Raw genomic sequence first — 23,723 nt, 5'->3', positions numbered from 1 at the left:
TGCTTTCTGAGCACCGCGCGGTGGTGTCTGCCGCTGTCCCTGCGCGTCCCGTCGGGTGCCCCCAGGAGCGCGATGGCAGAGCTGGGTCTTCTGGCCGAGGAGCTGTCGTGCTCCATCTGCCTGGAATCCTTCAAGGAACCCGTCACCACCCCTTGCGGCCACAACTTCTGCAGGTCGTGCTTGGATGAGACATGGATCGTCCAGGGCCCGCCGTACCGATGCCCACAATGCCGCACCGTGTACCAGATGCGCCCGCAGCTGCACAAGAACACGGTGCTGTGCGCAGTGGTGGAGCAGTTCCTGCAAGCCGATCAGGCACGGACGCCGGTGGACGACTGGACGCCCCCTGCCCGCTCCGCCACTTCCAGCTCAGCCCCCCAGGTGGCCTGTGACCACTGCCTGAAGGAGTTCGCGGTGAAGACGTGCCTCGTGTGCATGGCCTCTTTCTGCCAGGAGCACTTGAGACCGCACTTCGACAGTCCCGCCTTCCTGGACCACCCCTTGCAGCCACCCGTCCGTGACCTGCTGCGCCGCAAATGTCCCCAGCACAACCGCCTTCGGGAATTGTTTTGCCCCGAGCATGGCGAGTGCATCTGCCATATCTGCCTGGTAGAGCACAAGACCTGTTCCCCTACACCCTTAAGCCAGGCCAGCGCCGACCTGGAGGTAGGGAATGGCTGGTGCGGGTATAAAGGAAGTCCTGGGCCAGCTAAATTGTGGAGAGGGCCCATCCTGGGTATCTAGTACAGTGGGTTGCGAGGAGATAGGCTTTACTGGGTCAGAGATCCACCCCTTCACCGACCTCGTGGCCCCAGGCTCCTAAGGCCACTGTCTGTAAACTGCAGTAGAGGGCCAGCCCCACTGGCAAATCAGAGAGCCAGGAGGTTATATAGCCTTCCTCTTATCCATTGCCTGCTTTCTCCAGTCCTCTCCTGTCTATTTTATGTAGCAGACAACTGAAGGCACAGATAAGGGTGCCTGCCCCCAAGCCTGTGATTCTCCAGTGGAGTTTAGTAGTTTTGAATATTGACTGTGAACCCTGGGGGTTACCTTCCTCCCCCCACCCCCACTCCCCCCACCCCAGATCCTGGCAGCATGTAAGAACTGTGTGCTAGTTCCTTCCACAGCTCAGGAAAAAACAGTCCCAGAGAGATTAGCTTCGCAGCGCTAAAGCAGTAATTGTCCAAACAATCAGAGCTGGGAACCAAGCTGCTCAGACTTACGGTTCCAGTTTTCATTCCCCTGTAGACCTCCAGACTGATATCCACATCTGTTGAGTCCAGAAGCGTGAGTGCTCTTGGAGGCTGTCAGAAGAAGCATGTGTTGATCAGGGCAGTTCTAACGGACAGGGAGTGTGGGCAGAGTCCTGGGAACCCCTGCATGTGACCTGTTGCGCTGTGGTGTAGCCCGTCTTTTTCTTTTTGAGACGGGGTCTCACTATTACTTATTCCTGGCTGACCTGAAACTCACTCTGTAGACCAGGCTGGCTTCAAACTCAGAAATCCCTCCTGCCTCTGCTTCCCAAATGCTGGGACACAGGCATGTCCTACCATGCCCGGGTAGTGTAGTCATTCTTGCGGTGTGAAACTGAGCAGGGATTTAGCTTCTGGACCTAGGTCCACCTTGCTAAAGACAGGAGGGGTGGGGGTGGGGGTATCAGAGTTCCTGAGGGCCTTCCAGGGTTGTGATGATTTTAGAGGCTTTAGATTTAGAGGCTCCTGTCTTTGCCCTGTGGACTCAGCAGAAGCTGCCCCTCTGCCACATTTGTCAAAGTGTGATCTGATCTCATTTCACTAAATGTCTGAGAAGTTGAGACCTGTCCCAGTGTCCTGAAAGGAATCGTAAGCCTGGGTGAGGTTGGCAGGTTTTGCAGCGGTGCCAGGAATGGGATCCTAGCTCTTCTCCCTTTTACCACAGCCCTTCCCTGACCTTGCCTGCGGCTTAGCCAGGTTCCTCCAGGCGTTTTCCCTTTGAATCTTGGCAGTTGGACCTAAAGGTACAGCTTTTGAGTTCACCTCCTCGGAACCCCCACCCCCGCCCGTGTGTATGGACAACCCCGTGTGGGTATGGACACCCTCGATTCTACCTGTTTTAGAAGAAAGTATGCCTAGCCTTTGGAGCCTGGGGGTCTGCTTTGCCCCACAGGGCTAGCTGTTTGGCTTAAGGCCAGTCACTGCCGATCTCTGGGTAGGTTGGGTCTCCTGGGAAGTACTTCGGAGGCAGAATTCAGTATCGGAAGGCCTGGTGCTCATGAGTCTCCTACCATAGTCGATGCCAAGATCTGGGTTCAAACCCTGACTCCCGCTCGTAGCTTTCAGATGCAAAATGATAAACTGGGGGACACGGTGGTGCTAGTCTCAGGTTATAGTGAACATGGGGTGCAGCAGGCATGGTTCCTCGTGTCTGTAATTTCAGCACGTGGGAGGCGTAAGCAGGGAGATCATCGTGAGTTCGAGGCCAGCTCCAGGGTGAGACTGTCTTAAAACGACAAACAACTGTCGAGATTGCTGAGCTGGTAAAGGAACTTGTCACCAAAGCTATGACAAACAGTTTGATCCCGGGGACCTATATGGTAGAAAGAGAACCAACTCCAGCAAATTGTCCTTCGACTTGGCATCCATGTGCACGTGATCACGCATGTGTGTGGACACACACACATACATAAATGTAATAGGAATTAAGGGAAAAAAACAATAAAAATAAGACAGACAGTAGATGAGGCAGCCTCTGAAAAAACAAATTTTCTGCAAAATCTCCATATTGGTTGCTACCATTTTGTTACTGGGCCTGTGTAGATGAGGCCCCTCATGCTCTGGGAGAGCCACAGACAGGACACACTGTCCTAGTGGTCTCTCTCTCAGTCCAGAGGACTTGCCAGTGATCCCTGCAGTAACCTGGCTTCCAAGGAGGGCGCTTTTAGAAGCACCTATTCACCAGGGCAGGAGGGCCTGCCTAGCCTGGCCTAAGCCTCTGTCCTCTTTCAGCCTGTTTGTCTAGAGCTGGAGCGAGCTGCCGTTCCCACTGTCTTTTTAGTCCTGGTCACAGGATTCCCCTGCCAACCTTATGCCCATGGCTTTTTTGACCTAGCTTCTACCCTTAGTATTTTAATGCCAGCCCCTGACAAGCAAGCACTGCTGTCTTGAGTATCTTGGCTGCTAGTTTGGGGGTGCAGACTCAGGATTCCATTCTCTCCCATGTGGAGAACCCAGGTCCTTGGTCTGTAACAAACTCCCCCAAACTTCAAAGTGTTTTTTTTTAACCTTGGTCAGTGGTCTGTTATCGCCCCCTAAATTCCTTGAGTTGCTTCTCTTTGGTTTGGAGTGGGGTGGAGGGAACAGTTATCTGGTTTGATTAATAGTGGGTAACCCTTTCAGCGGGGAGGGCTCCCCGGGGCAGTTCTGGAAGTGAGGCTGTTGCTGGTGTTCTCAAGTGTCTTCCAGCTTAGGGGAGGCAGGATCTGCCTGGGTTTGTCCTTTGACCCAAATCTATTTCAGCCATTGTTGGAGGCCTGGGGGAAGGGCTGGGTCACCAAGGCTGAGTCAAATATCACTGACCTGGGCTTTCTGGCTAGAGTTTGCGCAGCCTTGATCTCTGTATCCGGCCCTCACATGTGACAGTGGCTGGTTGAAATCCAGTCTCCAGGTCAGGTTCAGCGCCAAGGGACTCTGATGGAATAGAGGAAGCAGGAAAGTAGATGAGAGGGCGAGAGTGTGTTGAGCTAGTTGGTTAGGGGAAGAAAACGTTTGTTTGTTTTCCTAGAAATTCCTAGTATACACAGTTTACGTAGTCTATACGTTTAGTACCAGAACATTAGCTGTACCCGTTACTAATAATGTGGCCTTGGGCTCCTTCGCTGGGTTCCTGGAAACTCCATTGCTTTGTTAGCTCTCCAGCGTCTTGTAGCGAACCTTTCCTTTGACATTTTGTCTGCTTTCATGGGTGTTTGCTGTGGTAGGGCGAGTGACCTCACCCGCCATCACAGAAGCAGCTGTTCCAGATCGTTCTGTCTCTGTGAGTGTGGCCGCTCACCATTGCTTGGATTTCATGAGCTGTAAAATGAGTAGTAGCGGATGAAGTGTGTTGGAATAGAAGCCGACGTTTAGTATGGCCTTAGGCAGATCCAGGCTGTGCTCTGAGCGTGCATCTTGCATTGGTTGTCTTCCTGATAGCCTGTGTAGGCAGACACAGTGGTATCTGTTCAGGGCCAAGGAAATAGGCTGAAGACACATGGCTGGGAAGGGGATTTCAAACAATCATTTTGGTTCCCAGTCTTGGTGTTTCTGTATTGTCTGCCTAAAGGGATAAAGGGGGGGTGGGCACCAAATACAAGAAGCCCAGGATAGGCAGATATCCCGGCGGGATGGTTGGTAAGGATAGCCCCCAGCATGGGGGGCTTGGAGGCTAAAGGGGGGATCTCTCACCATGTGTGTTTCCTCTACAGAACAAACTGAGGCAAAAACTGTCCACCATGCACAGTCACATCAGCGGGGCAACCAGAGCACTGGAGGATGTGAGAGCCAAGCAACAGAGCGTGCACGTGAGTGACTCCCCCACTGCAGCCTGGAAACGCCGGAACACTGTCCACCCTTCAGGGAGGACAGACACAGCTTGGCCGTGGCTGGGAGTGTAGTTCCGTCGGCGGAGTCCTTGTGTAGCTTCCTCGAAGCCTTGGGTTCCACTCTTGCACCACAGGTGCAGGAGAATCAGAAGTTCAAGGTCATCTCTGGTTACTTAGTGATGTCCAGACTAGCCTGGGTGTCTGAGACCTTGTCTTTTGTTTTGGTTTTGTATTTGAGACAGGGTCTTACTACGTCTTCCTGGCTGTCTTGGAACTCACTGTGTGGGCTAGTCTGCCCTCGAACTCACAGAGATCTGTCTGCCTCTGCCTCCTGAGTACTGGAATTAGAGGTGTGCACCCTCATTCTCAGCAAGAAACTCTGTCTTAAAAAAAACAAAAAACAAAAAAACAAAGCTCCAGGTGGTGGTGGTTGTTGTGCACTCGGGAGGGAGAGGCAGGCAGATCTCTATGAGTTTGAGGCCAGACTGAACTACAGGGCAAGTTCCAAGACAGCCAAGAGAAACTCTGTCTCGACAAAAAAACAAACAAAAAATTTTGCATTCAAAAAGCTGCATGTCCAAGAAATGGTCTTTTAAACACAAATTGAAGACTGTCTGTAAGCCCAGCCTTGGGAGAATTATTAAAAATTAAGAATAAGGGGCCTAGAAAGATGACTTAATTCATAAAGGTGATTGTTGTGTAAGTCTGACACCCAAAGATCAATCCTTGGAATTCAAGCCAAGGTGGAAGGAGAGAACTGACACCACAGAGTTGACCTCTGACTTCCAAACTCATGCTGTGGTACACACCTCCACCCCAATAGTAAATAAAAAACTAAGGATAAATAAATAGGCCAGGCTTGGTGGTGCTTGCCTTTAATTCCAGCACCCAGGAAGTAGAGACAGTCAGATCTCTGTGAGCTCTAGGCTAGCCAGGACTATGCAGTGAGACCTAATCTTAGAAGAAGAGGAGGAGAAGGAGAAGAAAAAGAAAGAAAGAAATATGTCTGGGGAGACTCCTTCCAGCTTCAAGAAATTCTGGTCTTCCTTGTCTTGTGGCTGCATCAATCTTTTCCTTCTGTGACTTCGCTTCCATTTATAAGAACTCAAGGCTTACCTGGCTAGCTTAAGATGATCTCTTAATTTAAGTACATTTGCAAAGATCCTTGTTCTAACCGAGGCTATATTCACAGACTCTAGGATGTGGGTGGATATTTTGGCTGTCTGACATTAACTCACAGGATATACAGGAAAAAACACCAAGAAAGAAGTATCATAGGTTCGCAGTGGACATGTTGCCATGTTAAATCAGTGGCAGATTTATTATCCATTTCCCATTAAAAAAAAAAATTAGGGGGCTGGAGAGATGGCTCAGAGGTTAAGAGCACTGACTGCTTTTCCAGAGGACCTGAGTTCAGTTCCCAGCAACCACATGGTGGCTCACAGCCATCTATAATGAGATCTGGTGCCCTCTTCTGGCACGCAGGCATACTTGGAAGGAGGGTTGTATACATAATAAATAAATATTTAAAAAAAAAATTAAACTAGCCAGGCTTGGTGGCTCGAGCCTTTAATCCCAGCGCTTGGGAGGCAGAGGCAGGTCTCTGGGAGTTCAAGGTCAGCTTGGTCTACAAAGCAAGTTCTTGGACAGCCAGGGCTGCTACACAGACAAACCCTGTCTTGAAATTAGTTTATGTGCATGGGTGTTTTTTTTGCCTATTTATATGTGTGTGCCACACTGTGCTTAGTGCCTGTGGAGCCCAGAAGAGTGTGTCAGATCCCCTGGCACTGGAGTTACAGCCTGTCATGAGCCACCATATGGCTGCTGAGAACCAAACTGGGTCCTCTGAAAGAGCAGGCAATGTTCTTAACCACCGAGCCACTTCTCCAATGCCCAGTTTACCTTTCGAGTGAAAGAAAGGAGCTAGATTTTTGAGGATACCGTTGCTGAGCTGCAGCATCGTACCTTTGTTAAAATTCGGGTGCCGATACCAGCTCTATCACCAACTGACCCGTCTGACTTCAGTTGTGTTGGTGGAGATGCAACTTTCAACTTCCCACCGCCATAGCAGAACCACAACTCCTCTGAGGAGTCTGTGAGACCCACGGGGGAGGGGGAGGTAGAATTATGAGCATTGGTTGGAGGGCAGGCTAACCCTAGGATGAGGATACCACCAAGTGCAGGGACTCCAACAAGGTAGTTGGTTGTTTGGTTTAACAGTTGAAGCCCACACCAGAGTAACCCTTGACCTGTAGCGTAGCTTTGCCCCACACAGACATCGTACTGTTCTACTACTCCACAGTGTGATGCTCTCATGTCTTTGATTGAAGATGGATCCCTCTCCCTCTCCCTCTCCCTCTCCCTCCCTCTCTCCCTCCCTCCCTCCCTCCCTCCCTCCCTCTCTCCCTCCCTCCCTCCCTCCCTTCCTCTCTCTCTTTCTGAAAAGCCAAAGACTATCATAGAAACTGGCTGCCGAGGCGGAAGGTACTGAAGAACAAAGAGGCTGGCAGATCCAGGATTTCACAGACTGTAACATGTATTAAGGATTTATTGGCAGAAGGGTTTGTTGTTAGGTAGTGACAAGACAATAGTGTCTCTGTGCCCCAAGGTAGGAGGAAGGGGTTTACGTGCTAAGCTAGGCAAAGGTGGCCCATTGCAAACTGGAATGTACCTAGCTTTTCTATAATAGTAGTAATAATAATAATAATTGTAAACGGACATTTCCTGTCCTAACCACCCACTCCCAAATAACATACTTAGAGGCTGAATATTACCTATAAATGCTCGGTCGATAGCTCAGGCTTGTTACTAGCTAACTTTTACATTTAAATTAACCCATTTCTATTACTCTATGTACTGCAGCATGTCTTGCTTTCTGGGTAACTGGCTGGTGTCCTGACCCCCACCCTCCTTCTTCCCATCAGTCTCAATTTGTTTTTCCTGCCTAACTTCCTGCCCAGCTGCTGGCCTGTCAACTTTTATTAACCCATGAGAGTAAGACATATTCATAGTGTAGAAAAGAATTGTTCCAAGGCAAATAATAATAATAATAATAAACTATTAACATGTCTGTAGGGTTTGGGATTCTGGGTCACCCTTACCTGCTTGCTCTAGCCTGGGAAAAGGGGAACAAGATGGAAGATACCAACAACAAGCAATTTCCTTTTAAGCAATCATTGTGGTGTTACAACATACCACTTCTAGCCTTGCCGCACTGGGAGGAATTTAGCCACCCTGGGCAAACCTAGTTTCAGGGTAGTCTGGGAAATGTTGTCTGAGAAGCTGTGTACCTGCTTGACACTCCTGGGGTGTTCTCTTACAAAGAGCATAGGAGGAAATGAGCACTGAAGGATGCTGGTGTTCACAAGAGGAGGTGGAGCGAAGGGCTGGGTTCAGAGTGGAGGGTCAGTGAAATGGCTCAGTGACTAAAGGTGCTTGAGCTAGTGGAAAAGGAGAACCAGCTCCTGAAATTGTTCTCTGACTTCCTCGGACTGTATGCACACAACAACAACAAAATAATTAATAATTATGCCGGACGGTGGTGGTGAACGCCTTTAATGCCAGCACTCGGGAGACAGAGGCAGGCAGACCTCTGTGAGTTCGAGACCAGCCTGGTCTACAAGAGCTAGTTCCGGGACAGGCACCAAAGCTACAGAGAAACCCTGTCTCAAAAAACAAAACAAACAAAAAAAAAATTTAATGATTAATGTAACAGTTTTTAAAAAGTTAAGTTCCACTCTTTGGGTGTACAGTGTATATTTTTTATTTGTTATGTTTGATTCTGAACTATTGCAGTTACCCAAGAAGTTTGTTCAAAAATATGACTGTTGAAGCAACACTGTCTACCAGAATCATCCCAGGCACCTCTGATTTTTTTTTTTTTTTTTGAGATAGGGTTTCTCTGTATAATAGCCTTAGCTGTCCTGAAACTTGCTTTGTAAACCATGCTGGTCTTGAACTCATAGAGATCCCACCTGCCTTTGCCTCCCAAGTTCTGAGTCTAAAAGCGTGTACCACCATCACCTGTTGGTATCAAGTTTTTACATCTAGTGTCTACTCACGAATCATGACACATTTCCTCTTGTAATTTTTCAAAAGCTCAGAAGCCACATGTAACACTCAAAAGGAGAGTTCTAAGGGAATGACCATCTTTAGGAACTTTTTGAAATTGTTTCATGCCTTCTTTTAAAAATTTACTAGGGGGCTGGAGAGATGGCTCAGAGGTTAAGAGCACTAGCTGCTCTTCCAGAGGTCCCGAGTTCAATTCCCGGCAACCACATGGTGGCTCACAACCATCTGTAATGAGATCTGGCACTGTATCCTGGAAAGTGTATATATAATAAATAAATAAATTAAAAAAAATTTACTAGGAACTGCCTTAAGAAATTAATATCCCAGCCTGGCAGCGGTGGTGCACACCTTTGATCTCAGCACTTGGGAGGCAGAGGCAGGTGGATCTCTGAATTTAAGGCTATCTTGGTCTACATAGAAAGTTCCAGGATAGTCAGGGCTATGCAGACAAACCCTGTCTCGAAAAATAAAAAATAAAAAAAGTTAATATCTGCAGTGTATTTTCACCCCTGTTTCTACCTTATATTTATACCCTATTCAGTTTCAAGGAAGAATCACCATCTTGAATTGTTCATTCCTATATGCATGTCTGTATGCGTGTGCATTCCTTAATAACAAACACCACCACTTCGTTAATGTCTGAGCTTTGTGTGAAAAGAATCATACTGCTTCTTCTGCTTCTGTGTTTTTCCCCGGTGGAGATGGATCTCTCGTTTATTGTTTAATGTTCCGTCCTACGATCAGTTCTCAGTCTTTGCATCGCCTCTCCTATGTTCAGGTTCCCCACCCCCAGATAGTCTTACTCTGTAGCCCAGACACAAACACCTGGGCTCAAGCGACCCTCCTGCCTCAGTCCCCAGAAGAACTGGGACAATAAACATGTACCACTGTGACCTGCTCGCTTTTGCTCTGTCAAACAGTGTTGCTTGTGAACAGTTGTCTCTCCTCCTCCCCCACCCCAGTCTGGAGATGAGGGTCACACGCAGCCCAAGCTGCCCTCAAGTAGGCCATGCAGCCAAGGATGACCTTGAACTTCTGGTCCTCCGGTGTCAGCCTCCCAAGTGCTGGGATTACAGTTGTGAGTCACCGCACCTGGATTTTCTTGTTAATATTTGTTGTTTTTTGTTTTGTTTTGTTTTGTTTTGTTCTTTGAGACTGGGTTTCTTTGTGAAGCCCTGGCCATCCTGGAACTCACTTTGTCGACCAGGCTGACCTCAAACTCGGAGATCCACCTGCCTCTGCCTCCCGGAGTGCTGGAATTAAAGGTGTGTGCTATTACCACCCGGCACTTGTGAACATCCTTCTATGTGCTTCCAGGGCAGGTGCTTAAGAGTATCGTCCTAGGGGGCTGGAGAGATGGCTCAGTGGTTAAGAGCATTGCCTGCTCTTCCAAAGGTCCTGAGTTCAATTCCCAGCAACCACATGGTGGCTCACAACCATCTGTAATAAGGTCTGGTGCCCTCTTCTGGCCTGCAGGAATACATGTAGATAAAATATTGTATACATAATAAATAAATATTTTTTTTTTTTTAAAAAAAGAGTATCGTCCTAGGGATTGGGGTTGCCGGGTCTTGGGGTGTGATCTCCTCCAGGTGGACGGGACATTGCCAAGTGCCATGAAGTGTCATGCCGTTCCTGGTGCCCCCCCCCCCCCCTTGCCGACACCCAGTGTGCAGCCTTAGCATTTCCACCGGTCTAACAGGAGCCCCTTCACCTTGGCCTTGCAGGACTCTATGAGTCATAAGCTGGAACAACTGAGAAAAGAATATGTGGAGATGAAGGCCGTCATTGATTCGGCAGAGACCGGCTCCACACGCAGGCTGAAGGAGGAGGAGAAGAGGGTCTTCGGAAAGTTGGACACCATCTACCAGGTCCTTATCAAGAAGAAGAATGAGATGCAGGACCTGAAGGCAGAGGTTGAGCTCACCTTGGCCAAAGGGGACGAGTTTGAGTTTCTGGAGGTGAGTCGGGCCAAGGCTGCTGTCGTGCGGGTTAGCTTCCCTGAGCTGATAGCAGTTTGAGCCTCACGGAGTTGGGGCTGGAAGTGTCTCGGAGACACGTTCTGTTTCTGTGCTCTGCAGCAGCTCCCCTGAACTGAGGGGCTTTAGAGAAGGGCTGATTATTATCTCATTGGTCCCTTGGCTCAGCATCTGGACATGGCTTCCCCATTGTTGTCAGGGCATCAACAGTCTAGCTACAGGCTAGGCTGTATTGATTTTGGAGCACAGGGTTGTTTTCCAAGTACACCTGGCTGCTATCGGAATTTGAGTTCCTCAGGGCTGTAGGTCAAGTGTACACTTTCTTGCTGGCTGTCTGCTGAGGCTTTCTTTCGACTTGGCAGCTTGTGCTTCCCTCGAGGAAGGCCCAAGTTCCTCTAGTAAGGTCTTTTACCCAGTTAGTATCCTGGACCACGCAGAATAATTGCCCTTTTGATTAATTATTTCAGCTTGTTTGATGTCTTTATTGTCCCTGTGGTGTACCTCCTCTGTTCCTTGTAAGTTTGTTGGGGCAGTAGCATCCTTTCCTGTGCATCTGCCCTGTGCTCAAGGAGATGGATACGGAGGGTATATGTGTAAGAAGAGACTCTTGGGTCCATGTTAGTCCTTCCTCACATGGTCCCTGAAAATGTCTTTCTGAAGCACTGTCTTCCTGCTCTGTCTGGCCCAATGCTTCTTAGCATGGCCCATGAGTGAGGTCCTTGCTATCCGGACAGGCTCTGCACTCTCCCTTCTCCCTGAGTGTAAACACCACGTTGGCCTCATCTTCCCAGTGGATTATGTCCTTTTTCCAGGTCCACCCTCTTGGGTTCCGGTGTTACACATTATTAGTGCTGCAGCGTAATGTCCCACTCCGTCACAGCGCTAATGCTGTCATTTCAGATGTCCTTGTTTTTGTATATCCTTTGGCTGTAAGCCACATCTTGTCACTCCCCCCTTCTCCCTCACTTAGACAGTGCAGGACCCAGATTCCCTGCTCAGTACAGGAGTGATGGAACGTCCTCTGTGCATGATACCTGCTGGTGCCTGGTGAAGGTTTTCTCCTGCCCCTGGGAGCTCATTCCTGTGTCTGAGAACTGAAAAGGATTCAAAGTCCTTGTCTGAGTCCCCTTCATTCCAAAGGACTCAAGTTAGTGAGATAACTTTTTAAGTTTAATGGCATTCCCATCCCGACTCCCATCCCATAGAAGATGTCCTAGATCAACCTTGTATGCCATCAGACATTCCTGACCGTCATTAGGGCTTTATTGGGTTGGAGTGTCCTGTACCACTTGGAAGGAAGGGAGGAGCTCCAGAGACTCTCGTTGGCATAGTTTCTGTGCAAGCCACTTGCCATGTGACCTCTTTATCTGCTTTGTAAGACAAGTGACCTCTGAGGTCCTTCTGGCTCCAGTTGTTTGTTTTTATTTTATTTTTTTAAATTTTTATTGTATGAGTGCTCTGTCTGCATCAGATCCCATTATCGATGGTTGTGAGCCACTATGTGGTTACTGGGAATTGAATTCAGGACCTCTGGAAGAGCAGTTGGCGCTCTTAACCGCTGAGCCATCTCTCCAGCCTCCATCTCTAGTTCTTAAGAAAACACTTCAATTGCTGGTGACCTTGGGCTTGTGATTGAAGCAGTCAGGGACTCGTTGTTGTCGTAGGAGACATCTTGTGGGGTTGATGAGGATGAAGCCCGGCCCTAGCTTCCTTTGAATTGCCTGTCCTTAACACCTTGACTTGTTCCAGAAAGCTGCAAAGTTGCGAGAAGTGTCAACGAAACCAGTCTACATCCCCAAGATTGACCTAGACCACGAGTTGATAAAGGCGGTCTACCAGGGAGCAGTGGACCTCAAGAATGATTTGAAGCGCTCCATCAAGCAGCTCCAGGAGAGGGCTGAGGAGTCCATTGGCCCAGGTAATGACAGTGACCCAACACTCATGTGCCTTAGGGTATGATCCAGATCACTGGGGCGTGAATTTAAAGAGTCTTGAAACTGCATTCTCCATTGGATGTGACTCTGCTTTGTCCTGATGTCACAGCTATCCTTCCAAAAAGAGCTTTAAGGCTTGGTGGTCTGATGAACCCTGGATAGTTTTGAGTGACCCTGGATAGCCAGCCTGTTTGGTGGACGGGGACGGATGGCTAGCTCCAGGATCGGAGAAGCCTCAAGTTCCTCTTTGGCACAACTTTCCCTTTTTTTCCTCCACATCTCAGCCACCATGGTTGTTGCTTTACACATGCCCACCCCGCTGCCACCACTCCGTTCTGGGGACCGATCCCAGTGTGTGCCAGGCAAGCTCTCCACCTCCGGCCTGTACACCCAATCCTTGGTTGTTTGAAGCAAGATCTCTCCATTGGCCCAGACCGTCTGCCACCTCCCAAGTACTAGGATTACAGGTGGCTACCACCACACCTAGCCATCAATTTTTTTCTCTTCTGCCTCTGCCCCCAAGCCCTGTGCAGACACCACCTGCCTGCTGTCTGAGACTATCACCTGTGCTCCGTGACCATGCAAGCTTCCTCCAAAGTCCCCCTGCATCTGCTGCTATCGCCAGGAAGGATTTTTTCAAGATGTAGACGTCACCTTGTTTTCCTCCTAACTCCTTCGGGGGCTTTCCATTGTCCTAAAGTGACAGACCAGACCTTGACCGTCAAGACAGATTAGAAACTGTCCCCCAAGCCCTCACATTTCTCTCTACAGCCTATCTCTCAGTGCCATGCTTCCTGCCACAGGACCTTTGTGTATATCCTCCTGACACACTTGGCTGGGAGCATCACCATTCTTCACCAGCTAATTCCTTTCTGCTGTTTCACTGTATTCTTTGGCTTTGCTGTACTGACAACTGAACCTGCCTTCATACACTAGACAAGTGCTATCTATACCCATGGCCATTTTGAACATTTTTATTTTAAGGCAGGATCTTTTTTTTTTTTTGAAACAAGGTCTCTCTCTCTCTCTCTCTCTCTCTCTCTCTCTCTCTCTCATGTGGCTTTGCCTGTCTTAGAACTTACTATGTAGACAAAGTTGACCTAATGACCTAGAACCCACAGAAATCCCCCTGCCTCTGCCTTCCAAATTCTGGGATTAAAGGTGTGTGCCACCATACCTGGCATCGAGGAAGGATCTTTTAAGTTGCCTAGGCTGGCCTTGAGTTTGCATCCTCCTGCCTCAGGCTACTAAGTAACTGGGTTAAAGGAATTTACCATTAGGCATTTTAGTTTTGCTAGGCATCTGTATTTGTTTCCTGTAGCTGTGATCAAATATCCGGACAAAAGCAACTGAAGAGAGAAAGGGTTTATTTTAGCCGCCAGCCCACATCACAGTCCATCGGGCAGGATGTCAAGGCCGCAGAATGTGAAGCAGCTGGTCACATGACATTTTCAGTCAGAAGAGCAACAAATTGTCTGCACATTAGTGCTCACCTTGATTCCTCCATTTGCAACAGTCCAGCATCCCAATCAGGACAGGTCTTTCCACCTCAGCTAATGCAATCTTGATAACCCTCCGCAGGCGCAGGCATGCTCAAAGGGCCGCCTCCCAGTTGATTCTAGATTCTGCCAAGCTGACGATAGAACATTCGCCCCCACTTTGGGCTTCCTTCTCACTGTGTGGAAATCATTGAGCCATTACATTTGTCTGCCAGGTTCCAGTACCAATATTCTCGCTCCTTTAAAAAGAAAACACATGTATTTATTTTATCTGTATGCATATTGAATGTGTATGCATTTTGTATGTGGACATGTGCACTATGACACGGGCGTTGAGATCAGAGGTCAGCTTGTGGGAGTCAGTTCTCTCCTTCCACTGTGTGGGTCCCGGGGATGGAACTCAGGTTTGGTGGCAAGCTCCTTTACCCACAGAGCCATCCTACCAGCTCCGTTCCCACTCCTTAGAGCAGGATTCATTTCCTCTGGAATCCTTTACATAGGTGCCATTTTCCTGCTCCTGGCGATTCCAGTCCAGCTCCCTCAGAGGTGGTGACCTTCTGTGAAGGGTGGAGCTGTGTTCTGTTGTCAAAAGCTGTCCCGTGCTGTTGCGGAGAGAGGCAGAGAGCCTGAGAGCCTGACTCGCTTGTAAAATCCCTGTTGAATAACAGGTGATGGACTTCTGAAACAGGAACAATGAGGCACCTTTGTGGAAGGTTCTAGAAGTACTTCATATGGGGTAAATCTGTGAGTGACTAACCTGTTGAAGGAGGGAAGAAAGAGCCAGTGGGCAAGAAACTGACATTGGCCTAGTCTCCACTCCACGCCAGACACCTTGACCTCATTCAGGGGTTCCATCAGCCATCATCAAGTTGGAATCTTTGATGGATGACCAAAGAAACCAAATCTTAGAGAAGTCCCGGAATTGGGTGCTGCGGAGGAGACTTCGCCCCAGCTGCCTTTTAAGCCAAAGAGAGAAGGAACAAACAAATTGGTCCTCTTAGCATTTCATTTCTGTCTCTTGCAACTAACTGGCTGGTCAGTGGGCGAGCTGTGTGTCTGTGTGAATGTTCTACCCACAGCCTTGACAAACCTAGCTCTGGGAGTTGGTGGGGAGGAGTCACATACAGCCATCCCCTTTTCTCTGTCACAGGTGACGTGGAAGGTCATGGTACGGAGTCCACATCCAAAACTACGCGCCCTGTGAAGAAGCCCCAACGTAAGTAGCCTCCTCTCATCTCTCTCGTGTCAGTATGACTGTGGCTGACAGGTGAGACCATTCCATCGGCCACTGCGGCTTCTGGACAGTCACAACCCATCCCAAGTCTTTACTGGGGTCTCAACTGGAGAAACGTTCTGTGGCAGGGAACAGGTGGTACAGGGCCAGGCATGCACGCCACTGGGGCAGGGAATGTGACTTTTCCATCTACACTGGCTGTGTGGGATGGTGAAGTCATCAAAGCTGTCATGAGTTTGAGAACTATTTGATATACTCCGAGCGCAGCCAGTAAGTGTGCTCTCTACCCAACCGGCTTTAATGTACAATGTCATTGCACTGTTTCTCCCTCTTTTTAAAAAAATCTTTCCTGGCTTTCAGTGTGTGTGTGTGTGTGTGTGTGTGTGTGTGTGTGTTCAAGTTTGTGTGTGGGAGTGTGGACACATCGTGCATACGTGAAAGTCAGAATTCACCGTTGGGTGTCAGTCATTACCGTCCACCTTGTTTGAGACAGGGTCTCTTGTTTGCCATGGCCTAAGCCAGACAAACTGGCCTGAACATTTCCGGGATTCCCCTATGGCCATCTTGCTGTAAGAATGCCGGGATTTCAGGTGGATGCTACCCCATCAAGCACTGTCTGGGGTCTCAAGATCTGAACTCAGGTCCTCATGCTTGCGTGGCCAGTGCTTTCCCTGCTGAGCCATCTCCCTGGTCTCATGTTTCTCACTATTTTCCCCTCTTGACCTCTCCCACTGAGCCAAAGAAAATGTTTTCCTAATTGTCCCCACCAGTGAAAATTTGATTCTACACATGTACAATATATTGGTTCATTTATAAAAAGAGTAAACAGTAAGCAGGGCATGATGGTACACACTTTTAATCTCCATCTGTGAGTTCAAGGCCTGTCTGGTCTACATAGTGCGTTCTAAGACAGCCAGGGCTCTGTAGAGAAACCCTGTCTCAAAAAAGGAAAAAGAAGAAAGAAAGAAAGAAAGAAAGAAAGAAAGGAAGGAAGGAAAAGAAAAATAGAAGGAAAGAAAGAAAAGACAGAGCACTGTTTGTTTGTTTCAGAGTATCTCTATAGTCCTGGCTGTCCTGGAACTTGCTTTGTAGGCCAGGCTGACCTTGAACTCACAGAGATCTGCCTGCCTCTGCCTTCCAAGTGCTGGGATTAAAGCATAAGCCACCGCCACTACCACCTGGCAGAAGAACACTTTTTCCACCCCATACTTCAAGCATTAGATTTTACCCCTGTTTCCCTCCCCTCATCAGGGATGGCGTCACTGTCAATGGGAATGTGGATGTGGGGCTGGGGAAGAACAGGATGGACCTAGTATAGTATGGCCCCTCACTTTGGAAAATAATAATTGACCCGTGGAATGAAGGCAAGCGAGGTTCCTGTGGGACACACTGCTTGTGAGAACTCTTTTTAACCCTCAAACAAGCAAGCTGGGACTGCTTCCCCAGGGTCAGTGTGAGAAGGCATGGAGGTGCCCGGCTGTTAGTGGTGTCGGGGGATGCAAGAGGACTGTGGGTGAGCTCTACTGCTCGCTGCTTGTTTATAATGTGTGAGTTGTCTTCCGCAAACCACTGCTGAACCTCGGTCTCTGTGGACCAGAACACATGGCGACTGAGCGTGCTCGGAAGAACCCTAGGGAAGGCAGGTGTTTTTTAAGCACTGTGGTAATACTTAACCACGACTATTTTTTCCCTGACTTCCTCTTTTTTTTACTTGCTTTCTTTTGGTAGTAAAATGCAAAGACCCTAAATGTACATTTCAATACATGTTCAACAAATGGGTCCCATCTTACCATTACCCAGATCAACATAAATACTTCCTAGAAAATTCCCATCTCCTCCTAGTCAGTCTATACCCCATGACCCTGGTGGGGTTCCTGTTCTTGTAGATGTGTGTTGCCAGTCACCCCCTTATATTTGAAGTTAGGCCAGCCTTCCTTAGCTTACATGTGGCAAGTGTGTGCTGATGAGTGTTACTATGGTCTTTTATGTATGGCAGTGTGCTTTAAAATTTCTTAATTCTAAAATCTTTCTTTCTTTCTTTCTTTTAGAGGATAAGAAGGCCAAGAAAACCCGTAAGTTGTGCATTTGTTTGTCTTTTTCTCATGACTTGTTTGGGCCTAGAGCTAACATTGAGAGCAACAGATGACCTGCTTTAACAAAGGCTCTGCAGTGGCCCCGTCCTTCCAAATGTATGCTGTGAAGGCAGGCAGGCCTGAGCAGGGAAAGGAGGTCCAGCTGCAAAGGAGTAAGACAGATAAAGAGCCTTAGCTGGACTCACTTGTATGGCCCTGACTGGTCAGACAGTGGGTGGAAGTTGACAGCCACCTTAGAAGGGAGGGGAGGTCATCCAGCCCTCTGTGATGTACTGCTGTTTCACATCTGTCTTCCCTCACCTCTCAGCAACTGTCCCCACTCCCAGCACTCCCTCACCCAACAAGCCCACCTTTGGAGCTCCTGGGCAGTCAACGGATTTTAAAACAACTATCCCTGATGGTGAGTTGTGCCCAAGCACCAAGGAGGTATCTGCCATTTGTCCTGAGTTTGTCTTGAATACCACTCTCTGTTTCCTCTTCTAGCCCCACCCAAAGCCAACACCCCACAGCCAAACTTGACTGCGCTCAAAGCCAAGGTGCTAGAAAACTTCTTAGCCAAGTCTAGAGCCGAGCTTCTGGAGTGTGAGTAGCTTGGCTAGATGGATGGATGGATGCAAGAGTGGGTGGGCATCCGGATGCGTGCATAAATGGGTAGATGGGTGGTTGGGCAGGTAGATGCTAGGTGGGTGGATAAACAGACAGAGGAGTGGGTGGTCCAAGCACCAGCGAGCGGCTAGTTGAATGGGTTGATAGATGATGCGTGTATTTGAGTGGGTGTTTTTAGAGACGAATGGTCAGTTGGATGGATGGGTGGATGGGTAGCTGGATAGGTGTGTGTATGAGTGAGTAGATGGAGAAGGTGGATGGGTAGTTGGGTGGGTGGATGGGTAGCTGGATAGGTGTGTGTATGAGTGGGTAGATGGGGAAGGTGGATGGTTAGTTGGATGGATGGGTGGCTGGGTAGCTGGATAGGTGTGTGTATGAGTGGGTAGATGGGAAAGATGGATGGTTAGTTGGATGGATGGGTGGATGGGTAGCTGAATAGGTGTGTGTATGAGTGGGTAGATGGGAAAGATGGATGGTTAGATGAGTGGGTAGATGGGGAAGGTGGATGGGTAGTTGGGTAGGTGGATGGGTAGCTGGATAGGAGTGTGTATGAGTGGGTAGATGGGGAAGGTGGATGGGTAGTTGGATGGATGGGTGGATGGGTAGCTGGATAGGAGTGTGTATGAGTGGGTAGATGGGGAAGGTGGATGGGTAGTTGGATGGGTGAATGGGTGGGTGGTGTGTGAGTAGATGGATGGGTAAGTGGATCTGTGGATGGGTAGTTAAAAAGGCGGATGGGTAAAATAACTATAGATAGAGAAAGCTTTAAAAGTGAAAGTACTTTGGGCCTCCTGCCATTGATTCCCTGGGGGGGGGGGTGTTTTCTCAGATGCCGTTAAAGTCATCTTCGACTACAACACTGCCCACAACAAGGTGGCCCTGACAGACAACTACACCACCGCTTCTGTGGCCGAGGGTCTTCAGCACTACCGCTCCCATCCCCAGAGGTTCACCTACTGTTCTCAGGTCCTGGGGCTGCACTGCTATAAGAAGGGCATTCACTACTGGGAGGTGGAGCTGCAGAAGAACAACTTCTGCGGTGTAGGCATCTGCTACGGCAGCATGGAGCGGCAGGGCCCCGAGAGCCGGCTGGGCCGGAACGCCAACTCGTGGTGTGTGGAATGGTTCAATAACAAGATCTCGGCCTGGCACAACAACGTGGAGAAAACTCTGCCCTCCACCAAGGCCACGCGGGTCGGTGTACTTCTCAACTGTGACCACGGCTTTGTCATTTTCTTTGCTGTCACTGAAAAGGTCTGCCTGATGTATAAGTACAAGGTGGACTTTACTGAAGCCCTGTACCCAGCCTTTTGGGTCTTCTCTGCGGGTACCAAGCTTTCCATTTGCTCTTCCAAGTAGGCAAGCCGCTAGGCCAGGCTCGGCCTCAGACACTTGGACTTGCTGAGAATCACTCAAGACTGGTCAAAACACCGTAGAAGGGATTCTCCTAGGAGAATTTCTGAGTCCCCAACAGATAGGAGATTTGGCGGGGACCTGGGGAAGAGGCTGAGAGAATAAAAAACGGGGAGATTTGGCTCAGAAAGGGGTGGGGTGATTGTCTTGTGGGTGGGGAAGCATATCTACCTCCCGGTGCCCCTGAGGACAGGGTGACCCCCCCTCCCAGTGTTCTGGGAAATCTCTCAGGCTGCTAGCCACTTGGGCAGAGCTTCAGAGCACTAAATCGTTAGTGCTCCTGTTGTCTTTTTTTTTTCTTCGAGACAGGGTTTCTCTGTAGCTTTCGAGCCTGTCCTGGAACTAGCTCTTGTAGACCAGGCTGGTCTCCAACTCACAGAGATCTGCCTGCCTCTGTCTCCCGAGTGCTGGGATTAAAGGCGTGCGCCACCACATTTTCTTTCAGGTGATGGATGTCTACTTTTTGGGTTAGCCTTCAGACCTTCGTGTTTTGATTATGCTCTAGATTTAAAAAAAAACAAACAAACAAACCAGGTGTAGTGGTCGAGGCTTCTAGTTCCAGCACTTGGGAAGCAGAGACAGGTGGATCTTTATGAATTCGAGACCAGCTTGGTCTACATAGTGAGTTTCAGGACAGCTGAAGCTACATAGTGTGACCCTGTCTCAAAAACAGACAAACCAAACAAAAAACAAGCGAACATCCAGTTTTTGGGATCAGCATGTATATTATCTCTTTGGCACCAGGTATTGAATCTCAGACCTTGATATGCTCTACTTCTGAGCCTAATCCCTACTCTGAGTTTCCATATCTTTCTTCCTCCTGGGAATCTTTTGTAGGTAAGGCTTCAAACTCTGATCTGAATCAGCTTGTATCAATGAACTCTGATCTGGTTGGGATGGAATCTCTCCCTCTCCCAAGGGCATCTCACCAGGGACATGTTGACTGTTTCCATAGAGCTGGAGGCCTTTCTTCCCATAGCCTGTGCTGGGAGTGGGGGTGGGGAGGCAGAACCCTGGCTGGATTCACGGGAGCCTGACGGCTTTAATCTTACTCATGTTTTGCCTTGATTGCTGACTTCAGCAGTAATGTCCCCTTCCTCCGGGTTGTAGATACTGGGCTGTGGCTGTGCATGTCACCCTTTGTTAAGTGACCAGCCACACCTCATTCCCATACCCTACCGTCATGTAGATGGTATGCATGTGGTTGCTTTGGGAGCCATGAGACATCACCCACTGAAGTGACTCAGGGGCCTGAAGGACCTGTGGGAGACAGCCATTTTCCTGTTTTTCCCTTAGCCACAGACGGTAGGCCCAGTGCTGAGTCCAAGACCCCTCACCTAACGTGGACCATTCTGCTGTCTTCCTCATTTGAGCCAATTCCAGATGCTCATAGAGACCAAACTATAGGTTAGGAAGACCTTTCAGGATAAGAAAAAAAAAAAACAAGGAGGGTCCAGCCGGTGGCTGTTTTCTCTGCGGTCTTTCATGCAATGAAAATAGCCCCGGCCACTAAAGGGCAGGGATGGATGACCGAAATCTCCCCTCCCTCCTTCTGTACTGACGTCAAATCCAGAACCTGTGAGGATTTGGCTTCTTGTGACAGGAGTCTAGCTCTCTTTTCTATGTGGGGAGCTCCCTCTTGTAAGCCTTCCTATGAAGAGAGGTCACTTTGTGGGAAGGAAGGGCCCCTAGACCTTTCATATGGATGGATACTTGAGAACATAGCACATCTCAGATCTAGTAATGGAATTCCAGGGCTCTCAGCATTGGCATTCCTGACAGATGTGTGACCTGTGTTCTCTCCCAGCGGAATGTTCTGTTCCCTGGGAACGTCTTTGCAGAGGCCATGTCCCTGTACATGATATGTGGCCTTTGAAACGTTTTTTTTTTTTTTTGTTTTGTTTTTGTTTGTCTTTGCTACACAAATTCTTGGTGATCCTTCTCTGAATTTGAAGATGTCTAAATGCATCTTCACCGATCTTCTGAAACAAAGCCTGTTTGCAACCAAGTCAGTCTTGGGAAACATCTAGGTTTAGAGAAGTAGAATGCCAAGGGTTCACTGAGGGGTCCTGCTTGGGCTCTCCTGCAGAAATGAGACCAGCAGTCAAGATTCTTCCCAGGTAGTGTGCAGCTCAGGCCTGAAAGACATGTGTCCCTCTGTTTATGAGAGTCAGGCAGGCCACCAAAGCCCAGAGCTGTTCGAGGTGCTTTGGAGTTGTAAGTGGAGGAGTGTACCCTTGCTGTCTGGTACCTTTCTGTTTGCAATGGCAAGACCTCACCTTCACCGCAGCCATTTCTGTAATCCTGTACCTCAGGGTCCTGGAATGGACAGAAGCTGTGTATTCATCTCACCCTTGTATAGAATCGGGCAGGTGGGAAGGTGGAGGATGGATGGCTCTGGTCACCGCTCTTGTCATTCCAGCATGGTAGAGATGCTTAGCATGGGTGACAGGAAGACCCCAGGGTCCTGTAGACATACAGAACTTGCCAGAAATGTTGATGTAAAATCCTAGGTGGGTGCTGTCTCGGTCATTCCGGCATGATAAACTAAAGGCCAAGTCTTCGTATTATTCAGGACTGGCTGACTAGTCTTTTTAATTACTTGGAGATTGATTTTCAATCTGTTACTAATATCGATGTTATCTTTTACACCATTTACTTCTCTCTATTGATTTTAGTTAATCACTAATGTTTTAGCTGATGACTTCTTGAACGTAGTGTTTTAGAGGCGATTCATTACCGAGATAATCATCATAAACAGGGCAAGGCTGGCCGTTCCTCACTCTGAATGCAGTGTAGTAGAATTCTGTGTCCCCTGGGGATTGAGGTGTGGGGGGGGGGAGAAATGGTCCCTTACTCTGAAATCCACTGATGAGGTACCCACCCCCTGAAAGCTACTGCCCAGCCCCTCTGAGTGCTCAGGCTCCACTCCAGATCTCTTGAAGCCTACCATAGTGTAGCGACGATTGCAGGGAACTTTGGGGAAATAATACTCAGAGAGAGGGTGTGGGGGCTTTGCTTCAAGATAATGTCAAGGTGGAACATTGTTGAAAAGTAAGCCCCGTTTAAGTAACCAACAAGGAGAGTTGGGAACCCAGGGCTCATTTTCTTAATCTTCCTACTGTTGTTGCATAGGCTTGAACATTTCTGTCGTGAAAAGTTAAATAGCAAAATGCAAAACAGGCCAGACCAGAAGATGGACCCCGTTCATGATCTTTGCTACAGAGGTATGGGTGTCTCAGGAAATGCTGGCTATTAAAGCATTTGGCTGGCCTTTGTCCCTGGTTTGGGGGCATGTGTTGGGGGTGTTAGTTAAGTCCTTGGAATTTCCTGAGAGGATGGACGGTCATTGTTATTTGCCTGCCTGGTGGGAGATGACCGAGGGTGGCAGCTGGCCGATATGAAGACCAGTTTGGTGATTGATTAGAGGGTTGAGGCATTGAGCTTGAAGGACCCCTCTAGGGGAGAAGAGAGAACTGGGGATTGAGGTGAGTCCAAGACCTCTGGGAATCCTGCCGGTAAATGATGGTTCAAATCCAGCCGTGGTGGAGACCTAGTGTAATTTCTCTGCAGATGGGCACACACAGGGCTGCGCTTCATTCAGGCTGATGCACTCTTGTCCTAGGGTGGCCGGGCAAGGAAGCTCTGTGCTCCAGACCCTTCCAGACCTTGCCCTGTTTGTGTTTCTATGTTACTCCTTGTGATTCTTTTCTTTCTAATAAAGTTAAAATCATAAATACAGTACTGTCCTGTCTTCTGTGAATTCTAGCAAATGACAAACGGTAGGCAGGTCACAGCCATTCCGGGGATTTACAGTTAGTCAGCATTGTGTGGAGCCCGAGGCCACCAAAGTGATGCTGGTGTCTGAGGCCAGGCACCACAGTGGGGGACTGGGTCCCTTAACTTGGGGTGCCACATCTAACTCTTGGTGGCTGGCCTGGCCACTGTGTGCGGGACAGCAGTTGCTATTGGGACAGAGGTGATGGGACCTGCAAGCTTTGAATAAGCCCTGCTGGGCAGCCTGTCACACACAACACACATTCTTTTTTGTTGTTGTTGTTTCTCAAGACAGGGTTTCTCTGTGTAACAGTCCTGAATGTCCTGGAACTCGCTTTGTGGACCAGGCTGGCCTTAAACTCACTGAGATCTGCCTACCTCTGCCTCCCAAGTTCTGGGATTCAAGGTGTGTGCCAACACGGCCCTGCTGAAACACACACACATACACGTCCTTTTTAACAAACTGCCTCAATCTTCGATTTGTTTTGTATTTTCCCTGGGAATACCCACAATGTCAGTTAGAGACTCTTCGGAGATTCCACTTTGTTGTCATTTAGAT

At 48.8% G+C, this 23,723-nt stretch overlaps 1 protein-coding gene across 1 annotated transcript; it reads left to right on the top strand.

Annotated features, from left to right (window-relative positions):
• On the top strand, positions 1-23,123 carry Trim25 (tripartite motif containing 25). Its single transcript, XM_041664115.1, has 9 exons — positions 1-666; positions 4,442-4,537; positions 10,357-10,590; positions 12,358-12,526; positions 15,192-15,257; positions 17,324-17,347; positions 17,676-17,768; positions 17,852-17,950; positions 18,804-23,123. Exons 1-9 carry the CDS (start codon positions 73-75, stop codon positions 19,331-19,333), a joined length of 1,905 nt encoding a protein of 634 aa, XP_041520049.1. The 5' UTR covers positions 1-72; the 3' UTR covers positions 19,334-23,123.
• Positions 23,124-23,723: the final 600 nt, after the last annotated feature.

The sequence above is a fragment of the Microtus oregoni genome, unplaced genomic scaffold (assembly GCF_018167655.1).
Source record: "Microtus oregoni isolate MIOR12 unplaced genomic scaffold, Mior012 000015F_ref0000493, whole genome shotgun sequence".
NCBI lineage: Eukaryota > Metazoa > Chordata > Mammalia > Rodentia > Cricetidae > Microtus > Microtus oregoni.
Note: the sequence above shows the minus strand (reverse complement) of the source record. Positions and strands in the feature narration are given on the sequence as shown.

What these genes read in the sequence shown, in the direction of transcription:
- Trim25 (XM_041664115.1), top strand. Translation starts at nt 73, where the DNA reads ATGGCAGAGCTGGGTCTTCTGGCCGAGGAGCTGTCGTGCTCCATCTGC. An exon ending in CCCTGTGAAGAAGCCCCAAC is followed by an intron (nt 15,258 to 17,323) that starts GTAAGTAGCCTC and finishes TCTTTCTTTTAG; the next exon opens with AGGATAAGAAGGCCAAGAAA. An exon ending in TAAAACAACTATCCCTGATG is followed by an intron (nt 17,769 to 17,851) that starts GTGAGTTGTGCC and finishes TTCCTCTTCTAG; the next exon opens with CCCCACCCAAAGCCAACACC.